Source organism: Sinohyriopsis cumingii, chromosome 7 (assembly GCF_028554795.1).
Source record: "Sinohyriopsis cumingii isolate HCF-2022 chromosome 7, ASM2855479v2, whole genome shotgun sequence".
Taxonomy (NCBI): Eukaryota; Metazoa; Mollusca; class Bivalvia; order Unionida; family Unionidae; genus Sinohyriopsis; species Sinohyriopsis cumingii.
Window position 1 is genome coordinate 39,955,823 of NC_142967.1, and position 27,937 is coordinate 39,983,759.

The following is a 27,937-nucleotide window of genomic DNA, read 5'->3' on the forward strand; positions in this document are numbered from 1 at the left end:
TAGATGTTTATGGCTTCAAATTGACATGGATAAATTCGATTTTTATTTTGAAATAATCGTTCAAACTGGTTTTATTTGCTTATCGGATATTGAACATTTGTCCACATTCTTGGAAAAGGGACCCAGATTTCTTTTTCTGCTTAAGTACATAACATTTTTTTATCAGCTCGAAATTCAAATAAAAACGTGCATGCAGCAACTATTTATTATAGCTTGTCCTTACGGTTGCTTGACCATTTTCTGGACTGTTTGCCTGAACCGTTGCTTACTTAATGAAAATGCAGCCATGTTGTGTCCAAAATACTATCATGGATGAAATATAGACCATATTGGGTCCTTTAGGATCTACTTTAATTCAATCCAACAAAAAAAGGATTTATTTCAGAACATAAGCTGTGAGATATTTCGCGAAGGAGGTAAGTATGTTGTGATAATTTCATTGACAGTTGTTTGATCAGTTTTTTGAAGATGCCAAAATATATGCACAAGGTTATTATACAGAAATCTCTCTCGATTCTCCCAGTAAAGTTATGTTTTGTCAAGACAAACCAAAATAAAATAAGCCATTTCTCGCTACTTGAGACGATTTGAGGTTTCGCATTTTGCTAAGTAATTTACAATGCCTGGCACTTTGAAGAAAGTGAAAAAAATATGATATACAACCAAGGTGAGTAATCAAGAAAATATTAGGACATTAAAATGTAATCTTGACCCAACAATAATAATTTTACAAGTTATACATGAAAACTTTTGAAAACAAGGGAAATCCTTTAAATATTGAGAGAACGAACAATGATTAGCTCGATTCTAAAAGAGTCTGAATTCCTAATTTATTGTCTGTAATTTTTAGTATGTTTCCAATATTTATGTTCAGCGCAATACGTCAGTAAGTGGCAAGTAAGACTGGGTGCATTTTACTTTTAAAGTTCATATTGAGAAGAATAAATGTCTTTAAAATGCACTAAGCTAAGTATTTAAGTATAGCTGTGGTTGTGAGTTGGATTTTTAACGTAGCTTTAACAATGTTTCTGTCATATCGCTACGATGTATGCAATGTGGCAGTTTATAGTGATGCCTAGCACTGGGGCATCATGCCACAAACACCAGGCCGACCAGTCCTAACACTAACCTCTTAATGTTGAACGCCAATCTAGGCAGCTGTTAGTACCATTTTTGCAAGTCTTTGGTATGACTCGGCCGGGGATCGAACCCACGACATCCCGCATCCGAGGCGGACGCTCTATCCACTAGCCCACCGAAGCGGTATTTTAGGTAGAGTTGATAAAAATGGTAATTCTTAAAGCTGTGTTGAAGAGTGTAGAAAAAGACAAAAAGAAGCTGTTTTCTTCATGAATTTCTCATAAAAATCGCAAGTATTCCCTAAATAGGAAGCCGGGATCCGAGGTTACTCAGTTGGTGGAGCGTTGGACGCGTATTCTAAAGGTCGTGGGTTCGATACCGGCCGAGATCATCTCGGGTCAGATGCATCGGTGTCTCCTTAGGAAGAACACTTAGCTCCCATTTCCTTGGCATGATATAGCCTATTTTGTGTTACAGCTGCCTCTAAAATAAATAGCGGAACCATGCAACTACATGCTGACCCAGTTTCTAATGGATATCAGCGCCATCTAACCATTCTCGTGCATGATTGGTCCAAAGCTCGTATTTGTATCTTTGGTGCAATGAATCAATCGACGGTAGTGCGAGAAAACATCCTACTTAAGCGTTACACTTGTAACACTGTTCTAGTCTTGAATATGTTAGAAAATTGTCAGGCAAGGAAAGGCGATAAAGCATGTTTGCAAATTCATAATGTTAAATCTATCCTATTATTACTATTTGATAATGGAATATAGTTTGCTGTATCTTTTACCAACACAAATTGTGAGATTAATTACTAATTACTAGATATATTAACATAGTTGAGATTGCGAATTAGCATTATTTTAATCTTATCCTACCTGTTATTTTTTGCTCAAGCTGTTATTCAGCGCATTACGTATAAAATTGACATCATCACAATAATGTGGTACTTTATTTACCAAATAGTTTTCTAATATATTTTGTTATGAAGTATCGTATATGTCATAATCCAATTTTTTCCGCTTGTCATCTTGTACACGTATCAAAACATGCGCTCACTGACAGGCCCCTTTTGTTTTTTGTAATTAAACTGCTTCACTGCCAATATCGTGTCTTCAGATCTCTTGAGATGTTGAAAATTAGGATTTTGGTGATGTCTTAACATTATCTTGATAATTAGGTTACATTTCTACAGTTTATTTCTTGCCACTTTGTTTCTACACCAGCAATCACAAACTTTGTTGTAAATACAAAATAAGTTGAGACAAATGATTTAACTTCTCAAAATATACCTTAATGTATGGTTACTGCAATCATAGCAGCTGGCCGCTATATATATATATATATATATATATATATATATATATATATATATATATACAATACTTTAGGTGGGCTGGATTCTCTCTCTCTCTCTCTCTCTCTCTCTCTCTCTCTATATATATATATATATATATATATATATATATATATATATATATATATATATATATATATATATATATATATATATATATATATATAGAGAGAGAGAGAGAGAGAGAGAGAGAGAGAGAGAGAGAGAGAGAGAGAGATTAAATCAAGTTAAATTTAAAAAAAAGGAATGATTCCTCAGCATTGTTATGAATAACAAGAAATGTTTCAGGCCAAATTACCTCTGCGAAATCAGACTATCCTATGGTACCACCAAAGTTTGAGATACAAGGGGATCTGAGACAGAAACGTGTACCATTAAAGGCTCAAATGCCGTAATCGTTGAATTTCTCGTAGTTAAGCTTGAGCGAAAAATGTCAACATGTTGTTTGCATTAAATATATGTTCCCAAAACAAATGTAGCAGTCTAAAAGGATTTTTCGCCATTATCAGCATCTGTGTGTGTGTGTGTGTGTGTGTGTGTGTGTGTGTGTGTGTGTGTGCGAAAATGAACATTGGGAGCGCGAATGTTAATTTAACATTACGGAAATGACACTATGTTGGATAGGAAATTCAACATTATGAATGACATTATGGGGAATAGAGGAGCTTAACACTAAAAAACAAATAAGATTATGAGATTTTGCATAAGAACTATTCGGGTTGGGTTAGGTGCTTGGCGAACGTTCATGGATGGGGAAAAAAATGAAAGCTCAAAACTAAATGACTGTGGCAGACAAGCATTGTGACAGGCCTACATTTGTCTTGACCCGGGTTGTCCAATATACGACCCACTGGTCAGAATCCAGCCCACCTAAGGTATCTATCCGTCCCGTCAATCTTTAATAACTTGGTAGTGGGGAACGTAGGACAAGTTTTTAACCAACCCTGTGAGTGGGAATAAATGTGTCCCCTCAAGCGAAAAGGTTCGATACCCCTGTCTAATTATGGACCAATGACCTAATGTTAATGACGGGTTAGTGCAGGCTGACATGCTCCGACTTGCCATCCAACACACAACCACACATAAAGGAGGAGGGTAGCTAATTTAACTGCTATTAAACATAACATCAGACGTACAAAGGGAAGGGGATAACTAACATACTCAGACTTAATATCCGACAAACAATCGCACATCCAAAGGGATGGTATTATTTTTATTTTCACACACACACACACACACACACACACAGGGATGGAGTAGGGTACATTATTTTTGTCATACACGCATCGACAAAGCAACACAAACATAGATGAGCTGCCAATAAATAATTAGTATTCTCTGTTGTAGAATACTGACGTGTCCCCGAAAGGGACCGCTGGATGAGTTTGTGTCTGTTGAAGAATACTGGGGTAACCTCGAAAAAAGGGCCGTCGGATGAGTTCGTTTTTGTTAACCAACATGGTTAATACAGATGTCAGTTATTCACATTTCTTTAGCATAAGCTTCTTTGCATCAGCACTCTTTTTTAGCAACCCTGTCGTTCCACATAAAACCATTCTGACAAAGATGGCTGGCTGTGTAGTTAGTTCAAATGTCTGTTTGGCCACGGCACAGGTAGGGATGTGGACAAACAACATACTTGAGATCGTATTGGAGCTCTGTACACTTAATCACACGGTGTTTATGTGAGTATGCGTATGGCGAAAACCCTTTGTCTACGTTAGCGCGTCTTTTTTTAGCCTCCGCCACAGAATGTTTGCGTTAAGGAACGACAGACTACAGTTCAGTACAGTACCATAACGGAGATGAAGATTAACACGATGAGATGGGGTGGACCTGCACTAATTCCTTATACCCATTATTACTACTACTACCACTACTACTCAGCTGATGACATCATTATTTCAAGACAATTTATTTTATTTTTATCATCGCAGGAATTTAAAAGGAGTTCGGTATTAACCATTTTAGAATATGACTCTTTCAAGAGAAACAAGAAAAATAGTTTCGAAGATTCGCACACCAGATTTTGACTGAACTAAAGGAGACGAGAGTGTTCTATCAAGCCTGGGGGCCCCGAGTGACCGAGTGGTCTAAAGCGCTCTCCGTTACGGATCACTGGCATCTCACCTCTGTCTGCGTGGGTTCGAGTCTCGGATTCGGCCAATGTGGGTATGTGAGAAAGCTTGCCAGTAGCTTCTCGAGGGTCGGTGGTTCTTTCCGGGCATTTCCCGGGTTCTTCCTCCACCATTAATACTGGCCGCCATGTATAGCTTATCGTGTGCTGAAAATGGCGTTAAACCCTACAACAACAACAACAACTTTAAAGCCTCTTTAACGGAGCCTGAGAGGAAAAGAACTACATTTCGAAAATAATCCAAAATAATCCAAGCTATCAGCAAGAGTTACAAGAAATGCAAGAACAAAAACCTAGACTATAATGCCAGCGACGGTTGGACTCGGTGAGAGAACTTGATTCAAGCAGTTACAGCGCATTATAAAAACTATCATTTTGGACCAATTTGAAAAGGACATTTTCATTGCTACCCATATATTTCATAGAATATATGCTAATATTTTATTGCCAGAGACAAATCAGACAAAAAAATGTTAGTGTGTTTGTGTGTTCGTGAAAATCTTCCATCCTTGAAAAGAAAACAAAATATAGTTGTTCTCACCTAGAAAATATTTAAGAAAGTATGAAGAAAGAATAAAACAAAAACAAATCACAAAACATTGCACCAACATGTCATGAATATATGCAAGGCTGCATATCTTGAGCTGAGACGCATCAGCTCAATTCTCAAATATATTTCAGTTGATGCCACTAAAACACTTGTTTGTTCATTAGTACATTCATGACTGGACTATTGTAATTCAGTTCTGTCTGTTTCGTCTCAATATCTGCTCCAGAAACTTCAAACAGTTCAAAACACAGCTGCTCGGATCATACTTAGAGTACCACGATCAGAGCACACCTCCCCGCTGCTCTGTACCTTACACTGGCTATCCATTCGATCCAGAATCAAACACAAAATTTGTTCTCTGTGCTACGTTTCACTGTCGGACTCAAGTCCAACATACCTATCCGACCTCACCCATGTGTATACAACATCAAGATACTTACGCTCCTCTTCTGACAATCGTATACTCATTATTCCCACTATGAAAACAAAGTCATATGGACAGCGTTCTTTTGCATACCAGAGGCCAGCAACGTGGAATGAATTGCCCACTGAACTTAGACACAAAAGACACAGTGATCCCATTCAAGAGTGCTCTCAAAACTCACTTATTTCGACTGCAAGAACAAACTTAAAGACCTAATAATGTTTCCTACCTTAAATATTCTCAGTATGTTTTTTATGTTTTCTAATTTCATGGTGTTTGTTTTTTAATCATATCATTATGTTTTTTTTTATCTTATATGTGTTGTCAAATGTTGTAAAGCGCTTAGAGCTTCTAAAGGTTAGGCGCTATACAAAGTTCTCATTATTATTATTATTATTATCATTATCAAAATCATAAACAACAACGGAGTTAGTGTGAGTGTTCTATTTTCCCACTGTTTCTAGCATGCTGCATTAATTTGTGTTCGGATGTATTACCCACTTAACTTAGACACAAAGACACGGTGATCTAATTCAAAAGCGCTCTTAAAACTCACCTATTTCGACTGCAAGAACAGACTTAAAGACCTAATAATGCTCCCTTAACTTAAATATTTTCAGCATGTTTTCTGTTTTCTAATTTCATGTTTTTTTTGTAATCATATCATTATATATGTTTTATGGTGTTGTCTAAAAATCAGGCGTAATACAAAGTCCTCATTATTATTTATTATTATTATTCCACCATACAGTCCCCTGTAACTAACGTCATCAAAACCGAAGAACCGAAACGAATCAGCACATAATAAATCACAATGTTTAAAAGAATGAGTATAACTAGTGAATTCGGACTGATCTAATGCCAGTATTGACTTTAATAGTAAAACTATGGATAGTGCAAGTCTTGTTTGATCCGAGCACAATGTGCCGATTATCTACAACAGACGGAGTGTAAATCACGGAATACAATGTGCCGAGTATTTACCACAGACTATATCGATCACCAAGTACAATATGCCGAATATCAAAGATAGACTGCGTATCAGTCACAGAGAATAGTGTGCCGAATATTTACGACAGACTACCTATCGGTCACCACCTACCTGTTAGTATAATTCTCTAATACTTCAAAACGGGTCAAGATTTATTTGCTATCATATACTTTATAATGCTCCATGACTGGACAAATATTTGATCCTTGCAAATACAAGTCTAATTCCCATATAGATTTGTATCCATACGCCATGGATTTTGTCAAAACAATGTGCAAAAGCGAGAAGCTTGGATTTTGTTTACGAATTTACATGATTAGACCGGTTTTTCTGCTTTGACACATGCTGCCAGAGGTATTGAAACGTTGGGGATTGTACGTGCTATTTGACTACAGGCATTGCTTTACAAATAATAATAATAATAATAATAATAATAATAATAATAATGATAATAATAATAATTATCATCATCATTACTATCATTATTATTATTAGTGTTATTATTAGTATTTTATTAACGTTATTTGCAGTTTATTTACACCATAATCAATCTTGTAAGAATAACTACCAAACACGATTTGTCGTGCACAAACGTTTGCTGGAGCATTCGGGAATTATTGTCTATGATTTTCTCTGGTTCCGGCTATGATTTTCTCTTGCGCTATGAATTTTTTTTCCTTGCAATGGCTTCGAAAGTTCGTTCATGTTATTAATGTAGTGATTCTTCACAAAGAAAAGCTTTCACAATAAGCTTCATGACAAAACAATGTTTTTCACAAAGACGTGTTTAGTCAAAACTGCAAATTTTCATGAAAAGTGATACATATTTTTGAAAGTAAAATGTTCGCAACCTGGCTGAATATTTATATCATCCCTGTAATATCCAATTTGGTTTCATCGTATTCTTGCCTATCCCGTGTACAATTCACCTATTTTAAATTAACATGCACGGTATGATAGAAAATCTGAAATTACTCAAATGGTATTATGTTATCACATATCACTGTAGGATTTGTTGTCATTTTGTATCATTGTGACAGTGTAGTATTGAGTGCTGTTTATGTCTTTTAGTGTTTCCTTCCCATACTTCGACACGCATGAGGCTCACGCGTATTATAGTGATTCCGGTTTGTTTGTTTGTTTGTCACTTTGAATGTTACAGTAGTATATAATTAACTGGCATATATTCAACTTATATTTGTCACATATCTGGACTATTCAGCTTGTTAAATACTGTTATCTAAAATGGTCTCCTAACCATTATCTTTCTCCTCTCTTGTTCATTATTTTTTTTCTTCTGAGATTTATATCCAAATTTTTACGTCATGGAATGCTCACGGTCATTCATCAAGCTTCTAATTCGTCACCAGCTATTAGCATGGTCATTCATTCATTCATTCATTCATTTTTGCGGCCATCCTCCTTTATCTTTTTATTTTATTCAAAACTTGCGTCCTTCTGTAATATTAGGCTCATCTATAATACTTTCTGACGCTGTAAAACAAAATACAAAAAGTCCACACCAAATACCTGTATCATCTTTGTTCATTATATATATATATATATATATATATATATATATATATATATATATATATATATATATAGTCAACTTAAAATTCATAAAGGAAAAGGAATGTATGCGTTTGGGGGAAAAACTTGAAAGTGGTTGTTGATGAAAACTGATTTGGACATGTATATGCCAACTGAATTTAGACAAGTCTGTGAAAACTGTTTTGGATATGTATATGAAAACTGATTTGGACACGTATGCGAAAACTGATTTGGACATGTATATGAAAACTGTCTTGCACATGTATATGATGTTATACATTCACTGTACATTTTAAGAGCAGCGATAAGCCAGATTGAATGTTGATCCAAGTAGCCACGGGTTTGGATATTGACAAAACACTTACAGTATTCTTTCTCCTAAAATCAATACCGTACGTACACTTGTGCAGGTATACACTCAAAAAGATAATCCAGTATTTACCATTGGGTCGGAAGATAACCCAGTATTTACCATTGTGTCAAGGTCTATGTTTTGCTGTGAGAAAAATGTATGCATGATACTTGGTAGAATTGAATTCACTGACTGGCGTATATGTAGCTACTCTCGCGTGCACATCCATGCCCTCGACGTATTTGTTTTGTACAATACGTTAAAAAATTACAGCGTTATTGACCACGAACCAACCCGGAATAAAGGTCATAAATTATTAATCTTCAAGAATGATCTTGTTCGGTATTGTTTTTTTTATTATTGGTAAATGGATTTTAGGAAAGTAAAGTACTATATCAGAGTTGGAAGAAAAAAAAACGGAATATATATGATTGAATTTCAGGTGGGACCTCGTGGTGCAACGTGGTATTCGACCACCATCTAGCTTTCAATATTGACATAATATCATAATGACATTGCTCTATCGTGCTCAATACACTTCTAAAGAAAATGGAAGAAACAAATACAAACTATTGATTCTGCAGTGAAAGTTAACGGATTTGTTTGAACTGCGCTCGTTCAGTTTGAATAGAATGTCAGAAGAATATAGCTTCATGTATCAATGTATAAGAAATCAAACTTAGAAGCTATATTTCTTAGCTTTTGGCATAGGCTGTTTCGAGACTTGAACTGTATAATCTGCAAGAAAGTGCATCCTCTCCAACGAGTCAATCACAATGACTAACGGGCTCTATATACCGCCTATTACACCCGTACATGTACGCGAACGTTTCCATATTCTGCGTGAAGGACTGTAGATTTAACATTCTACTTGTGTATTTAGTGAAATGGCAGGAACATATTTTTTGGTCTCATTATTATATGGAATTTCCCAGCACGTAATATATATTTTCTATAGTGAAAAGTAAAAATTTCAATATTTACCCTGAAATGTTTGAAATGGCTGCTGGTTTTTCACATATGAAGAAGGAATTTAAACGTTCCCTTCTTTCTGTAAGACAAGTCAAGCTTGAGCTTAATGTCGAGGATGTTCTTATCTTCCATTCCAATGGAAAACGTAGAGGTAAGTGACGTGCAGCAACCTTGTATATAATGGATAGGGACTGACTAGTTTTGTCCGTTGTAAACAGGTGTCCGCTGATTCAAAATGACGTTGAGTATAACCATTGGTTAAAAGCTGGAAGTCATTTTATTTGTGAAATTTAATTGAGAAAAAAATCAAAACCTGTTACTGTATCATTTATAAATTGCTCTAAAACATCACATAGTCATATTAAAATGCAGATGCAAGCTTATGTAAATTTTCCAGAAAATAAACTTGCAAATTGTCGATTGAGTAAAACGAATATAACACATGTACATAAAATATTGATACATGACGAAATGGTGACCTGTGTAAGAATTGTTACCTTGTCTGCAAATTTCAAGTGATTTCATGTTACATTTAAGAAATAAATTTTATAATCATTATTTGCGTAAGAGACGTGTCTGCATGACAGATGCCATCTAACATGAGTTGATGCGGCAATGTGACGGTAGTATACAAATCTGTATATCACGTGCTGGGTAGGAAGAGACAGAGACAGACAGACAGACAGAGACAGAGACAGAGATAGGGTGAGGCAAATCAGACTATTTCACTTAGTGAATGCTTAAGGAAATATTTCATTACACCGCATTTACACCTGCTGAACAATACCCACCCTTTATGTGAACTCTGTACACTCAGCTCTTGTTACATATCCATTTAATCAAACATGGTTGATTTGACGTTCGATACAGTTATTCAATTCCTATTTCCGCGTTATACATCAAGATTGGAACTATTTGGGTGATTTCGCATAGATCCGCGTCGATATTCTTTCACGCGCCGATTCGAACTTAATAATTCATTTCATAACTTGTGTTGAATTTCATTCGTACTCTAAGGCGATAAATATTTAGAAAGAGTAAAAATATTTAGGAGGGTATTTGTGTGAATTTGTAATAACAATACAGCTGCATTCATATTTTGTTCCTAGTCAAGATAAAGAATTAGTTTGATGTGGCGCATGAATACATCATGGCATCATGAATCAGCCTTGACATGTCCCCATGCTATATCAGAGCCGTTCTTTCCGCTGACTCAGAACAGATTATTTATGTAGTTTTCTGTATTGCCATCGTGCAATGCACGGGCAGATTACAATAATAATGTCTCAAATGTATTTTGCTATCACCAATCAAATATATATATATATATATATATATATATATATATATATATATATATATATATATATATATATATATATATATATATATATATATATATATATTTCACATGGGATAGGTAAAATTAATTTTTTATCATGAAAAATGTGTGAAATGGCAGCTGACTGGCCAGATACGATCAGGAAATTTAAACAATCCCATTTTTTCTTTTAGACAAGTCAACATTGAATTGAATTGTTAAGGATGCTCTTGGTTAACTATTGGAAGTCGTTTTATTTGCGGAATTTGACGGACAGAACTGCTACTTTATCGGTTATAAATAACTCTAAATATATCACGTGGTCATACTAAAATGAGGATGCAAAAAAACGAAAAAAGTTTTCCAGAAAATCAAAGTAAAAACTGTTCACAAAGCAAAACTAACACAAGATACACAGGTGAACTAATGATAACTAGAAAAATGTGACCTGTGTAAGAATTCTTACCTTGTCCGCTAATTTCATGTCATTTCATGTAACATTGAAGAAATAAATTATATAACCGTTATCTGCGTAAGACATGTGTCTGCCAGATACAAACATCCAATAATCCAATAACAGAACTTCATACGACAAAGCGACAAAAGCACAGTCCGTCACGTGCAGGAAGGAGAGAGCGAATGTGTGTGTGTGTGTGTGTGTGTGTGTGTGTGTGTGTGTGTGTGTGTTTGGAGATGGTGTCACGTAGCCAAACTATTTCTATTAATGAATACCCACACAATTCCGACTGAAAGGTTTATCATTTTTATCTCACAAATATGTCGGTCTTTCTCACAATTTAAAGACTCGCTTCTTTTTGAATATTTTCATATAAAACGGGTGGAGAAACTTTGATTTTAATAGTATCAGAGGATTCTAACTCGTCGTTGACTGGAATAACATTAATTTGGCCACACCAATGGTATGAATAGCAACGAAATAGGTGTGTAATTAAACGGTCCCTCTTGGCATATCTGGGTGTACAGCTGGATTAGTTACTTAATTACAATATATTTTCACTTGTACAATACCAACCCGACTGTGGACCCTGTACACACAGCTCTTATTATACACTGAACTCCGTACACCCACCTATTATTACACACTGTGAACTCTGTTCACCCAGCTCTTTTTACATATTGTGATCTCTGTATACCCAGCTGTTATTACATGCTGTGAACTCTGTACATCCAGCTCTTATTACATACTGTCAACACTGTACACCCAGCTCTTATTACATACTGTCAACACTGTACACCCACCTCTTATTACATCCTGTCAACACTGTACACCCAGCTCTTATTACATACTGTCAGCTCTGTAGACCCAGCTCTTATTACATATTGTCAACTCTGTATACCCAGCTGTTATTACATACTGTGAACTCTGTACATCCAGCTCTTATTACATACTGTCAACACTGTACACCCAGCTCTTATTACATATTGTCAACACTGTACACCCAGCTCTTATTACATACTGTCAACTCTGTAGACCCAGCTCTTATTACATATTGTCAACTCTGTAGACCCAGCTCTTATTACATACTGTCAACACTGTACACCCAGCTCTTATTACATATTGTCAACTCTGTAGACCCAGCTCTTATTACATACTGTCAACACTGTACACCCAGCTCTTATTACATATTGTTAACTCTGCAGACCCAGCTCTTATTACATACTGTCAACACTGTACACCCAGCTCTTATTACATACTATCAACACTGTATATCCAGCTCTTATTCGCACACCCACTTGATCTTGTATGAAAGAAACCTCGGATTTAATTTCTCACTTTTGTTCACATGGTACAAAATGGTGGCGGAATGAGAAAAAATTACCATCGGAAAATTGTCGGCATTTTAAGTCGTAACGTAGGAGGTGCATTCCTTTGTGATAGAATCACCAAACCGATCAAACTAGTATATTTCTACAAGTACATCAAAGGTTGTTTCTCGACTGGACGGAAATGGCCGAGCAATATTCCGATCAGTGCTGTATGAATACTTCTTCGCATGACAACTTTACGCATCCCCAGTAAATAAAAAATAAAAAACTCGTTTTGTCCGCCAACTTGAAACACTGTTTATATTAGCTTAAAAGACAAATCCAAATGCGAATTGCACAGGCACAGATCTGCCATCGCATTATGCGATGGCAGATCTGGGTCCGTGCAGTTTGTAAAGAGTAATCTGTGGAACAAACAATATAGATCCTGAAATGTTGGCGCATTACGACAGATCACGATCTGTGTTTTGCAGTTGAGCTCGACTTATAAGCGAGTACAGACGGTAACACGTATGTAACTTTCTGTATTGCCATCGCGTTATGCACAAGTAAATTACAATAAAAGCCGTTAGATCTGCTACTGAGTGTTTACTACGTAGACTCTAACATGCCTGCGCATTAAGAGGGCACACACACGGTTCTCCTTTGTTCACAATATCGTTATTGCCGTCTTATTAATTTGACACTGCTAAGCATGCAGTACGACTGATCAATCGATATAATAGATTATGTTCTGATTAATCGACACAATAGTGCGTGGCTTTCTCTTGCTCGTACCGATCCTTTTTCTAAGTTTGTTAAGATTGGAATTGTAAAAGATGATGTCGTATTGCAAGCAGAAAAAAAAACTTTTAATTGGACTCAAGTATGTCATTTTTGTAATAGAATTACATTCTTTAATAATAACATTTATCAGGTGGTAGCATCTGGAACGGGGAGGTGCAAAAGAAGGCTTTGATAAGCGGTTCTGTGTAATTGAATTATACTATATTATAACAACATAATTTTGTCGGCCAAATGGTGTGCAATGGAAGTTCAACGATTGAATGTAAATAAATATGAAACCATCCCATTAATAAGAAAAGTTGAAATAATTGATAACATTTACTGGTCACGTTTACCTAGATGCGTGGTCGTAGTAGCTATGTACACAAAAGGGCACGTTACAGACGGAAAGATATAGCGTCTGGAAAGTTCATATTCTTGCTAAAAACCAGATTATATTTGATGTGTTGGACAAAAGTACAGAAATAAGGGAAACATGTAAGTACGCCTTTTATAAAAACCAAACATCGTCGTATGGTCTTCTTGGCTGCAAAATCTGTTATCTTGATTATTATTTTTTATTTCGTCTTGCCGTGCAATTAATCGGACATTATGATATGTTGACAACTCTTAGCCCCAACCCAGCATATCGTGCTGGTTAAGATTTAGAAGTGGAATCCTGTGTTCCGAAATGAAAACACTTTTTACAATATTTTTAAAATGTTATGTTTGATCCCTGTCATCCCTTGGTGGTGCATATGTTTTAGAAAAATAAAGTGCATACAGTTTGAAGAAATTTAGTCAGAATTGTTTTTTTTTCTGTTTTGTCATATTTGTTTTTTAGGTTTTTTTTATCCCTAAAAGCTTCTGCTGGGAATGTGCTCCCTTCCTTGCGGCGCGCTTTACCGCTGGGCATGGTTTCCTTGTCCCTGCTTCCACATTTTAACATGGGTTCCTACTACCCTCGCTCTGAACATAAATTCAGAAAGCTGGTTTATATTGACTTTTGCCAGAGTCATATAGGTCATTGTGTGGTGTTATTATGTTTGCATTGCTGTTAGTGCGCCCCATGACAGTGTTAGGACGGGCACCATTTATTTTGGAGTTGCTGATTCTATCTAAATCCTAGTAGAATATATAATTTGGATTTTGGTTTATTAAGTCCAAAATAAATATGAGATAAAGATAAAAATAAAATAAGATGCCTCAGTGCTTGTGTTGTTACTGTTTGTGCTTGAGTGTTTGCTTCTAAAGGGAGGTTGTATTTTGCGTGCCTTGGCGCACACTTCCTAACATCAAATTAGTTTGTATTACTAGGTTGCTCGCAGAAGATTTAAGAGGTGGCAATTCTTGGATTACGTGTTGGGTTTAATCGGGCACATATGGAATTGAAATTCCGTTATACATCAATATCAAATAATTATTTATATGATTAGGATTATTTGTAAGCTGGATTGTGACTTTAAAGAGCACGTCATATTGGGTTTTAATCCATTTATATCGTTGTAGCAGCATCTGTTTGGGTTGGTGTTGTCAAATTCGGCAGTTTCCGTTACTTAGAAGATTGAGATTTCATTTCGCGCGAACGTGAATGAAAACATGTCCTAATTCAGTCTAGGAAACCCTTCATTTTCGCGCCATATGATTTTCAGTTTTCAAGAATGTACTTACTGATTTGTGGACATAGTACTGTTGTTCGTTTGAACTGCTGAGCGAGCTCCAGCTACTATGTAATCAGAATCCGGAGTGGTTAGTCGAGCTCCATGGCATATCTGGAGGGATGATTTATCATTTCGTGCAGAAGTCTCCTCTTCTGAACAACCTGTCTGACATGGTCTTTTACCCAACTGGGGAGAACGATACTGGAGTTCCTTCGCCAACCGATATTGTGCAATCGATAGTTTGTGTCTGAGAACTTTGAAATTAGGGGTTTCATTTGTTGTCGCCTTGGTGGCATCCGAGATATGTTAGTCTTAATCAGTCGTAATAGTTAGCGAGACTACTGTACTGCTATTTATGCGATACAGCACGAAGAGACGAGACTAATAACCAAGTTAGATCAGAAACTCCCCGCTAAGCCTACCAAATAGCATCCGTTTTCCTAATGTTATTGTGTACTGCTGTTACAACGGGTATTATGCGATACGTGATTCCAATATACAGGTAATTAGAAACTCGCTATCAAGGCCTCTAGATCTATCGTTTCCTATTGGTAGGCAAATGAGGTTCCTAATATACTGAGATCTATGAGACTTTCTTTTTTAAAGGGACCGGAAAAGCTCAGTTATGGTACATATTTTGTCAACTACACTGCGTCTGTATTTCAGCATTATCGTAGTATATTTCATAATGAAGGTGGTACTAAACAATATTGCTCCCAGTCCATGCACCAGCATGTTCTACTTCTTAGGAAAATCACCTCACCAAAAACTTTTCTTGGGTTATTTCACCCACTTATTGCCAGGAACTTGATAATTCAGTCGGCATAGCACCCGACTGGTAACGGTTGGATCGCGAATTCAAACATCGGTACCGACGGCTCGTTTCAAAAACATTTTGGAAAATATTCTTTCCTTCAGTTTAATATGTTAGAACCCCGCAGGATGTGGCAAAATAACTGATAAAAGCTAATGCTACTTCTTGAAAACAAAAACAAACAAAACCCCACTTCAAATAAAGATTTTTGCATTTCCAACCCCGTTACAAATCAATGACAAACAAAATCGTGGAAATGACTCTTGGAAAGGCATATAAAAGCGAGATCCAAATATATAAGAAATTAATTGAAAAGTGGACAATCTATCGGACATTTGTTTGAGGAAAACTTTCTTTGGGAAATATCTAGCAGCCTTTGCAGCTATGTTCTTAAGCCTACCAAAGAATGGCACATATCCATCAAAGCAATGCTGATAATGCTGGAGACAGAGTGAGACAATTTTATCAATGTATCTATTATTAAGAAGAATGTACTAATCATACAAATTTGCTCGGTGCTGCCAAAGATAATAAATAATGGTATCCTGGGTGGGGGGGATAACGCTATACCTTTAATGGAAACAAAGGTATCTTTTGGGAAATGAAGGCATCCTTTCTGGGCGGAAATAAATGTATCCTTTCCGGCAAATAAAGGTATGCTTTTCTGAGAAAGGTGTTATTTGGGGGGAAATAAAGGTATTCATTTTAGGGGAAAATAAAAGTATCCTTTTGGCGGAAATAAAGGTATCATTTTGGAATAAAGGCATTAGGTGTAGGCACAATAAATATATATTTTGGGAGAAATAAAGGAAGCTTTCTGGGAGAGATAACGGTATCGTTTTGGGGGAAATAAAGGTAGCCTTTATCGGGGAAAAAAGGTATCCCATTTTAGGAAATAAAGGTATCTTTTCTTGGGGGGGGGGGGTAAATAAAGATATCCTTGTTGGAGAAATAAATGTGTCCTATTTGGAAATACAGGTATCCCTATTGTGGAAATAATCCTTTTTGGGGCAAATAAAGATATCCTTTTTTGGGAATAAAGGTATCATTTTAGGGGAAATAAAGGTATCCTTTTGTTGAAAATATAGGTATTCTTTTTAGGGAAATAAAGATATTTACTTTTGGGAAATAAAGGTATCCTTTTGGGGAGACAAAGGTATAATTTGTGGCAAATAAAGGTATCGTTTTTTTAAGAAATACAGGTATCCCTTGTTTGCGAATGATGGTGACTTTTTGTGGTGAAATAAATGTATCTTGGGGGTGGAATAGGGTATCCTTTTGGGGGATATAAAGGTATCCTTGTTGGAAATAAGGTATCATTTGGGGAATAAAGGTATTATTTCTGGGAAAATTCATGTATCCTTTTTGAGAAAGTTATTATTTTGGGGGAAATATAGGTATCTCTTCTAAAACGTTCTTGTTCGAAAAACTTCCAAATAATACTAAATTTGAAAGCCAGGATATAAATTCAAATTTGTTTTGAATTACCTCAAAGTCATTGATGTTTCTAAATCTACAGCACTTGGCAAAATAGGTCCAAGACTTCTTAAGGCAGTTGCATCTGCCATTGCTGATAGTATTTACCTTTCTGTGTAATCAGTTTGAGAACAAGTCAATTTCGACAATCTCGGAAAACTGCCAAAGTAACATCACTACATAAAACTGGATCAAAAGAGAACATGAATAGACCAATATAAATTCTTTCATCCCTTTCCAAAAAATCTAGAAAAGCGTGTACACTGTTCTTTTATGAACTATCTCAATGATCACAATCTACTTCATAAAATCAATCCGGCATTCGAAAAGAGCATTCTGGTGAAACTACACGTATCTCAATGATAGACAATAGGCTGAAAGACTTTGATGAAGGAAGGTTAGTTGACACTGTAATTATTGATGTTCGAAAGGATTTAGATCTAGTAGAGCATGAATTGTTTTCTTGAAAAGTTAAAAATCTATTTATTGTAGCGATGGTACTCTTAAGCAGTTCACATTCTACTTTAGCAATAAACCTGAACAGGTAACGTTAAATGGACACCTATCTGAAACTAAGATGATAACTTGTGGAGTGCCACAAGGTTCTATCTTGGGACCCTTGTTATAAGTTTTGTTCATAAATGACCTACCCTTTAAAATAGGCGATACAGTCTCATCAACGGACATGAATGCTGATGGCACTACTTTGTTTGATGCTCAAAGCAACCAAGCTGAAGTTGAGAAAAAACAACGTTCAAACTGCCCTCAACAGTCTTTAAATGTGGTGAAAGGAAATGGTATGATACTCAATACGGACAAAACAAAAGTCTTCTTGACAACTATGAGGCAGAAAAAAGCAAGATTGCAAACTGATATGCCATATGTTCTCTATGATACCAATGACGGGTTAGATAGAATTCTTCGAATATTTGTAGATAATAACTTCAATGGTCTCATCATATAAATTATATTTCAAGGAAAATAAACCAATATATTTGGCTCCTTAGAAAATCAAGGCCTTCATTCCATTACATTACAAATTTACTTTTTACAAAAGTTACATTTAATTGCATCTTGACCACTGTAATATAATTTGGGGAAGCACAACTGTTACAAATGTGAAGAAAAAAAATGTACAGACTCCAGGCAAGGGATTAAAAACAGAAAATGTTCAAACTGCAATGCTTACGGTCAATGTATTACCAATACACGAAAGAATACTTTTGAGAAAGGCCACACTAATGTACAAGTTTTTTTAAAGTACATTTAACACCACACATATCATGTGCTTCATTTTCTTTTCTGCAGCAATGTAGCATTTAGGTGAAAAGTTGTTTATATAGTGTGTGTGTGTGTGTGTGTGTGTGTGCGCGTATGTGCGTGACAATATACTTATTAGCTTGTATCCTATATGCACACAATAGAGGGCCTTAAGTTTCTCATTTGTAACTAATTTAGTTACCTTCTGAAAAAAGTCTTTATGATAAAGATTATGATTATTTTAGGGGAAATAAAGGTATTTTTACGGGGGAAAAATGAAAGTGTTTTCGTGTATTTTATTTGAACATTTAAGCACACTGTTTGGAAACATGTGAAGTAAAGTATGAATTTGAACTTTTAAAGTAATTTCACATGGTAGTTTTTTACAGTCACTTTACGAAATTCTGCATTAGCATGGACTGGTGTTTCAGCTTTTTGGACGGTTGACTAGCATACATAATGGGTTGTTTAATTGATGTGCACATATTGACTAGCCAATCAAATATCAACTCGTGTTAATATATTTCTCTGTTATCTGAATTGTGTTTATGTAGTAACTGGTAGAAGCTATATAGATGCTTCCCGATAAGGTTACAGATAGATGATGTTCTGCCCATTGAACCTGAACGATTTACAACTTGGCAGTTTCTCCTATATGCAACCACCAAAATTAACCATTTTGAACAGGGCACACTGAAGCAAAATCAAATTATAAATTACAAGTCTAGATACTAACAGAAAGCCTGATTTGCGTTCTGTTTATGTATGTATGTTTTGTAACAATATATCAAGATTCATATAATTTATTTCAACTTTCAAACACCATATAAACTCAACGATAAATACGCCAGCTTACCTCAAATATGGCTGCTGATAACATCATTTGGGATCTATCTAATTTCAGTCACGAGGTCATGAACTTATTTTGGAATATGTTTATAATTGTTTATGCATGTAATCTCAGTAATAACGTTTGCAATGAAAATATTCAAATCTTGTCACTGCGTAAATACGTCACATTGAAGTTTTGCTGTATCCAAGAACTTAATTCTTATAGAAGCCCGACATCGAAGAAACGTGGTATCCCCGAGTACGAAATTTGTAAGGCCTAGATGCAAGTAAATCTTGCTGAACATGCGTGTACCGACTAACGTCGCGTGACGTCATGGTGATGTGACGAATTGTGTTTCGTACACTTTCTTTGTGTAAAACAATGTTCCCGAGCTGCAGATAATATTAATTGAAGCTTGTGTTGAAGTAGCTACAAAAACAAAATTATTGGAGATGTTAACCAGTGAATACGTAATATGGCTATAAAAACAAGCTACGATGAACGTTAAAAACGCTTGCTCGTCTTTCTTCATTCTTTTCTGATAATGGTGGTGACTAAAGGTACTTCTGGTGCCATTGTTGTCAGCCTGCATGAGTATAGCTTTTACATACCTTGGCTTAGTATTACCTATAGAGCTCAATAAGCTAGCTTCACTCGTTATTATGAAATAAACGTATGTCAAATCTTGCATAGATCTCGAAGCTTGTTGGACATGTACATGTTCTTACTGACGTCGCGTCATATCATCGATATTTAAGGCAATGCCCTGTACCCGTTGTCTGCCCGGTAGAGTAATGTTCCTGAGTTCGAAGAAATAAATTGTCATTGATATTGTCGTAGAATTTAAAAAAATAGGTAAAACTCTAATTATTCTAAACAATGAATAAATTATATGACACAAAAATTAATTCATGATGCACGTAATGAATAATTATGTAATCGTTATTCTTTGTTCTTGTCCTAGTCATGTTCAAGAAGATATCTCGCGTGGCCAAAACGAGGGTCTGTTCAAATCTGAGATTTCATTGTAACTTCAGAAGAAGAAAAAAAATTTTTCCTGTATTTTTAAGACTATATGCGACCTTTCCATCGTTTCACAGTTTGAAAACGGGGCGGGAGCGTCCTTGTGCTGAAGACCTTGTAAATGTAAGCAGTGAAGTGTGCATAGTTAAATTATTTTCAAAATGTGTCAATTGCTATTGTAGCAAACCTAGGATACGTGCTATTTTTTAAATTTTAGCTATTTTCGTTTGATCATGGGACCTGGTGTTGGGAAGACTTTTCTCAAACCGAGTAATTAGCCAGTTACTAAGAGTAAATGTCGTAATGCATAGTATTAACGAGGCTTTATAATTAGCCAGTTACTAAGAGTAAATGTCGTAATGCATAGTATTAACGAGGCTTTATAATTAGCCAATTACTAAGAGTAAATGTCGTAATGCATAGTATTAACGAGGCTTTATAATTAGCCAATTACTAAGAGTAAATGTCGTAATGTATAGTATTAACGAGGCTTTATAATAGCATGGATTCATTTCTGAACACGAGGAATATTTTCACGTACTGTTTAGTAATTTGATGACTGAAGAATATTTGTATTACGTGTTTGGGTTATGTTTTGTGATGCGTGGCGTGAAGTACCGATCAACGGCTTGTACAAATTTACCATTGAATGATACAAATGTGAAGCAAACATTTTTTTAACAAAATGTAAGTGTGCAATTAAAGTTTTAATAAATGTGTCATTGTAAGTTGATTAGAAGAAAATTATCTGCAGTATTTGTGCATTTAAGAACCCTTCGCTGACAACAAATTTGTTATGAGATATTTAGAAATAGTGGAAACATTCGTCCTCGTGCCAGAATCACACAAATGTTCGATTCGTTCGGTTGTGAGACCCTTGCGTGTCACACTATTTTGCAAGCAAACTCATTTCGATTATTGTAATTCTTCAGAAAGTTATAATTATTGATTAATATTTCCTTTCAAAAATTCTATTAACTCAATTAGACCATACCGGATCAAAACTTCTGATTTTAGATTATGTCTTCTTCCAGGTTTCTTTTTCGTTATATCTCTACGATGTCTACAGCATGACAGTTATAGTGATGTCTAGTACCAGGACATCATGCCGCAGACATGTAGCAGCATGTCCCACCCAGTCCCATTATCTTGACACCAGGCCGACTAGTTCTAACACTAACCTCTTAATGCTGAGCGCCGAGTGAGGCAGATATCAGTACCATTTTTGCAGTTTATTTTTAATGCCCCCCGCTGCTTGAGGTGGAATGTTGATTTGGTCCAGTCCGTCAGTTCGTAATTTTAGTTCGGCACTATTCTATAGTAATTCGACGTACCTCTTGGTGAGGATGACTGTCTTCGTCCAAATCTACACTAATATGCTAGATAAGTCTATCTTAAAAATAGGTGGATTTCTACAATAATTATCCAATTTGCTTTTGATAGCAGAATGAATGCAGCCAACCCTTTTAGAACAGTATAAAAACAGTTAACTCCTACTTGCACAAATTGATTAACTCGTCCAAACATAGAAGCGCATGAGGGATCAATATCATTAATATACGTCCAAGTCATCAAGATTTAGATGGCGTGGAATTAACGCATCTCATTTCGAGTGGATCAGATACGACAGTCTTGGTTTTGCATTACGGAACATCAGTTTGAAAATTTAAGTAATGTACAGAAGCGAATAATTTTGATCCCGTCGTTAGCAATTGTGTTGCTCATTAATTCAGATCTAGAGCGAGATACAAGCCGTGAGGGGTCCAGAAAAAAGAAATATTGGATGATTAAGCAAAATTTGACAAATTTAAATTTGACATGCATGCTTGTATGTACATGACCTCATTGAATTTGTATGCCATTATAACATTCTAGCCTTTTGTTAATTAAAAAATATGAACGTTTTCGATCGGTGTGTGTGTGTGTGTGGTGATACGCGATTTGTGACCACAAATTGAATGCATATACAATACGTTTAAATATAACTGGCTATTTGACAACACGCATAATTGATAAACAGTGACGTATACAACGAAGAATACGCAAACAAAGCATGATTTATGTCGATCGGTTATAACTCATTTATTTATTTTACTTGCAAAATTGGTAATTTAAATATTTTGATAGGCATCAAAATGTTGTATACTGAATGTATGAACTGCAAAATCTGATAATATTTAGAAGAATCGCTGTTGCCTGAATTATTAAAGCGACAGGAGCACAAATAATGATACTCTACAGGTATATGTGCTAAGTTCTCCCACACTGAAAAGTGAAAACTCCCCGACCTCTGCAATTTCTCGCAAAATGGTCAACGTACTAAGAATGTTTTTGCAAATTTGTCAATGTACTAAGAATTGTCTTGCAAAATGGTCAAGGTACTAAATAATTTCTTGTAAAAATGGTCATTGTATTAAGAATTTCTGAAATATGTCAAGTTTGCAATTCGTTGTTTTCAAAATTTTAAATCCTGAAAGTACGTTACGTACATTTTCTTTTTATCGTGTTTCTATCCAGCGCACGACATTTCTGCTAAGAAATTTTTTTGAAAATATAAATTTAAGAAACTTATAATAGTTGAATCGTTTGTAATTGAAGCAGAGTTCAATGAACTGCAAAAAAAATTCGCCAATATGTATAACTGATCTCAAATAATGCGTAAATTTTCTTTTCTCTGAACTTGGCAAATTTGTTTGAAAATACATCTCAGTGTCATTATGTGAAATACTGTTGATCCGCTTCTGTCGTATTTAACATACAACGAGTTTTATATTTCGACATTCTTTTTATATAACCTTTCTACTCCGGATTGAGACTTTTTAAAAATATAAAGTCGTAGAATAAAATTAAAATCGCTTGTTTTCTCATTTCAGCGATGTCGGCGGGCACGTCATGGACCCTGTGGCAGCGTATGCCACCACGTTATCAGTTCACTACCAGGGGACTTGAGCAGGAGGAGGCAGAAACAACACTCCTAAGAGAAAGGACAAACACCCCTGTGTCTGCACGAACCATTCCGGCAGCAAAGCGTCCCTACTCCGCGGCCGCACCATCCGAGGCCTCTTTCTCAACTGTAATGTCATCAGAAGACAACCCCTCCGTGAGATCCGAACAGCCGACACGTCAAGTGGTTGTGTCTCAGTCACAATTTTCTTTTCCAAATCGAAGATCAGGGTATGTCGACCATATAAAGATTCAGCGACGAGTTAATTCCGCTAGGATAAAACTTGCTGAGTCACCCGTTGGTAGCATGACACTTGCACAGAACACACGTGCTAAGACGGCACCTAACTTTCCAATCACAAATCCGAGCGCTTATAAGGAATATTTCGTAAAGACGAGGGAACACGACACAGAACAGAGGATGTTAGTGCATTCCGCAAGAAATAAAACAAAACAAAGCACCGATGCCACACGAGTTATTGGCATCACAAACATGTCACTCAAACAGCAACCACCTGAAAACAGCCTTGAAAGGCCACAGAAGAAATATATGGTACAAGAGGTCGATAATGGTACAATGTATATTGATAATGGGAAAGTTATCTTTTTCCGGAAATCAAGACATGACTTGTCGAATCTTCTCAATACTCATAGCATTAAAACAAGCAAAGGTGCATTTCTTGCCGGCCTAAGACAGGAATATCTGAAGCATCCCAAAGCCATAGCCTACGGGCGACGACATCCTGGTGACGTCAAAGAACAAAGAATGGTTCTTCGCGAGAGGATGGACTATAACAGACGAGTTGGGTACATCCTGGATTATTACAGTTGCAATGAGCAAGATAAACAGGCGATCCATGAGCAAGAGCGTTTACAGGAAAGCGAACAAGCTCGAGTCAAATCTTTGACAGTAGGCGTTGTGAAAGGTCTCTGTCTCTCACCCACACCGGTCCCATCCAGGTCAGGATCCCGGGAAAACTCCCGATCCTCGACACCAGATCAATACTACGAATCTGACCAATACATGAGACTCAACAGACGTTCCAGATTACACGAGCGGAAGTTTTATCTTCGGACCCCAGGAATAAATATGTGCTCTCCCGGGATTCAAAACATCACGGCCAGAGACATTGAGAACTGTAAATGTACATTTTGTCGAATGGAAATGGAACTTGCATTGGTAGCTCAAACCAACAACGTCAGTGCTGCACTAACAAAGGCCAAGGCGAACAATAAAGACTCCGATTTCAAAGTCGTACAGATAACTGACAATTCTGTTGTTCAGAGGGAGAGAGAGACCACTCACGCAAACTCATTTGAGAAGGAAGACAACCCCGTTGTGAATGATATGATACGAAAGGGAAGTGCAAAACGCCACTCGGAACAAACATTGAAAATTCAGTTCACACTCCCGGAAATGCGAGACACTCCTGATATTAATGCCAGTGAATCAGGGTTTGAAACGGGAAGAACGGCATAGTCGTTGGATTTGAACAGTTACGGTCCCTCAAAATACAGAATTTGTTATAAAATGATTTTATTTTCAATTAATTGCAAGATTGTGTCTTTGTGTTGTGAGTCGAGCTAAACACTAGCTCAAAGATAACTTCAGGTAGTCAAAATTCTTCTATTTTGAGCAAAATATCAAGCTTGATAAATGTACTTGACTTTAAAAAGTTAGTTCTTGACAGTGCTATTTCAAGTAATAGAACAAGCCTCAAGCTTAACATTTTAACGTTCAAATATTTGCTGTGCTATCTGTGTAGTTAATATTCAGAAGAATGTGGTAAAACATCTTAGTAAATTAACGTGTAACAATCTTCATTTACTGTCAAACTCCTGATATGAAACGAATGATTCACTAAGTGTGATGTTCAGATATATTAATTTATTTGATTCTTAAGCGATCATTAGAATAGGAAGTTAGGCCGTCCCTTACGATAGGAAATTAGAGGTTTTCCTATTATTCATTAACACTGATACTAGTGGAAACCAGAGATACGATCATCAATTGTTTCGGAAGAATGTAATTACCTGATTTGAACGATTGTATTTCTCAAACGAGTCTTTAATATTATCCTTCAGAATACATTTTTGTAGGACACAAGAATATACATTTTATACAGTTATACAGTTCAGCAATGGAAACTTAGACAAGTTCCATAAGGAAACTAGTCCAGTTCTTGTTTTTTACTGATGGAATTCACTCACTTTGGTGTGTGTGTGTCTTTTTCATTCAAAGGGTCTTCTGGTTTCATATTTTAAATTCTTGATATATAGGCAAGAACCTAATATTTACATAACTATTTTTATTCAAAATTAACGCACCGGTAATGCCCTCATTTTGTAGGCAGGATAACCTATACACGGATATTGATCTCATCTTGTACACTAGGTGTAATTGCGATAGATGTGAAATGTCCTTGTGGCTTTTATAGACATTATAATGTAACATCTAACTGGGCCAGTTACGCGGCAACTAGTTCCATCCCAAACATACTTTGTGGGTAGACAATTCAGTTTCCTGGGTAAAGAAGGATTCTTAGCAGTTAGGTCATTTGCAACAATTCATAGGGACAAATCATGAAGTGGTCCTTGCACAACTTACTATATAGACTGATAGGTATAATTGTGTGCCAATGCACAGCAAAACCAGCTTTATTGTAAGAGCAAATTCTCGATCCCTACAACATAAAATTAGTCTGTTCCAAAATCATGTCACCTGGACAATATGCATCTTATTTGGTACAAAACCGAAATCTGCGTTACTGACTTTTAAGAAAATAAAAGGATATCGTCAGAGTTTATGCATATTGGAAGTTCCATAGCTATGTACTTACTACAAAACGTAACAAAAGACCAAATGGGGAACTATTAGAATTAACGTTCCGAGGGACGATGATCGGGGACGGGTGGTGTAGGGAGTGGTAGAAATGTGCGGGATTCACTATAACTGATCCAGGCCACGCTACATTAATTCATTCTCTCACATCCGGTGTCAATCATTAATATGCATCATAAAATACAATATATATTTAATCTGAAGGGTTTTTTTTAGGTTAATATTTTTCTAATACAGCAGCATACAGTATTATTTTCTGCTCGATCACTTTGTTTCGAATCAATGTGTCAGTGGTTTTACACTCATTTGTTTGTATATTTAACTATGATTTTGTATTACACTTACATTCATATCTGTTCTGACTTCCTATTTAAGTCAGATTTTGTACTATACTTACCTTCCATACTGCTTTTTCTTCTTCCCTAGAAAAAAATTGCTATAATACATCACCCGGCCACTTCAGGCCTTCCGCTGGCGATTTGATGTAAAAAAAAAAAAAAAAAAAAACTTGCATAGAGTGTCAGAAACTTAATTCTCTGTATTATTACGTTAATTGGTTCCAAAGTTTCTGACAGATTATTTGGGATTTTAATTCCACAAAGGGGGCTAATGCCGGATTTCGAGAAGGTACCACAGTACCTCTAAGGTGATTTTTGTTTCAAAAGAATTTTTTTTATAAGCAAAACATTTAACAGGCAATCAGATGACCAGACACACACACACACACACACACACACATACTGCTTATTATAGATTGTGAGAATTCAATTTTGACTATAGACCTATTACAAACTATGTTACCTTTTTGTAAAAATGCTACAGTGACATATGTATTGTTGGTTATAGCTATCAAAAGAGAACGTGAATCATAGAAATATTTTTTTTTAATCGGTAAAATTATAACCTAAAAAATAATAATTATACCATCGTGTTCCATCCACATGCTGTAGTGTTGTGTAAATACTGTAAGAACATACTTTCCTCGGTTCTAGAAGCAAAATAGTTTCCGCATTGATTAACGTTATTTTATTGTGCATAACATGTTTGTAATTGTAGTCGTTGCCAGTTGTGTTGAATTGGTTTTGTTTATAATCGAAATCCTTGCAGTTATCTTGAATTGTTTTTGTTTGTGTATTTTTGATCACAGAGATAATGAATTCATTGCCGCTTTCATGGTGAGCATTTGCTAAATAAATATGAATAGGCTAGTTTTTGCCTCATGGATGGACATTTTCACAATTCCACACCTGTAGAATTTTTCTTTCCATTTTACACCAGCGGAGAATAATCTAAGAATGAATTCCCTCACGTCTGAGGTACTTAGAATGCCCTCACTCCCGTTTGAGGTGACTGTGTGGATGCTCTCGATCCCGTCTTGAGGTACTTAAATTGATGCCCTCACTCCCGTTTAATGTTCATTTAGTGCAAAAGTTTGAGTAAAAGACTATATTATTCATATTTCTATGTTCAAAAATCAAAGCTTCTTCCCAGTTTACATTTTCGAACTTCCCCGACAGGTAGTGCAGCAAAAATGTAAGTTAAACTTCGATGAATCTTGAAAAGTCTTGAAGATAATACATCTCGAAGTTTAGAATAAATTATTTGTCTCAGTCTCAGAAGTTTGATCAATTCAAGATGAGATTATTATTCCAACAAGCTATGTGATACGAGTGGACAGGAGATATGGTTCGAATTATCGATACAATTTAAGGAAAATACGGGGAACTACAATGTATTGCGTTTTATATTTGAAAAAAGTGAATGCATAGAAATAAATGAAATATAAAAATCG

The 27,937-nt window shown here is 35.9% G+C and overlaps 1 protein-coding gene across 1 annotated transcript; it reads left to right on the top strand.

Moving 5' to 3' along the window:
- The first annotated feature begins 281 nt into the window (after positions 1–281).
- On the top strand, positions 282–27,936 carry LOC149795073 (uncharacterized). Its single transcript, XM_089964778.1, has 2 exons — positions 282–416; positions 23,234–27,936. The coding sequence occupies exon 2, from the start codon at positions 23,236–23,238 to the stop codon at positions 24,781–24,783; it is 1,548 nt and encodes a 515-aa protein (XP_089820904.1). The 5' UTR covers positions 282–416; positions 23,234–23,235; the 3' UTR covers positions 24,784–27,936.
- Position 27,937: the final 1 nt, after the last annotated feature.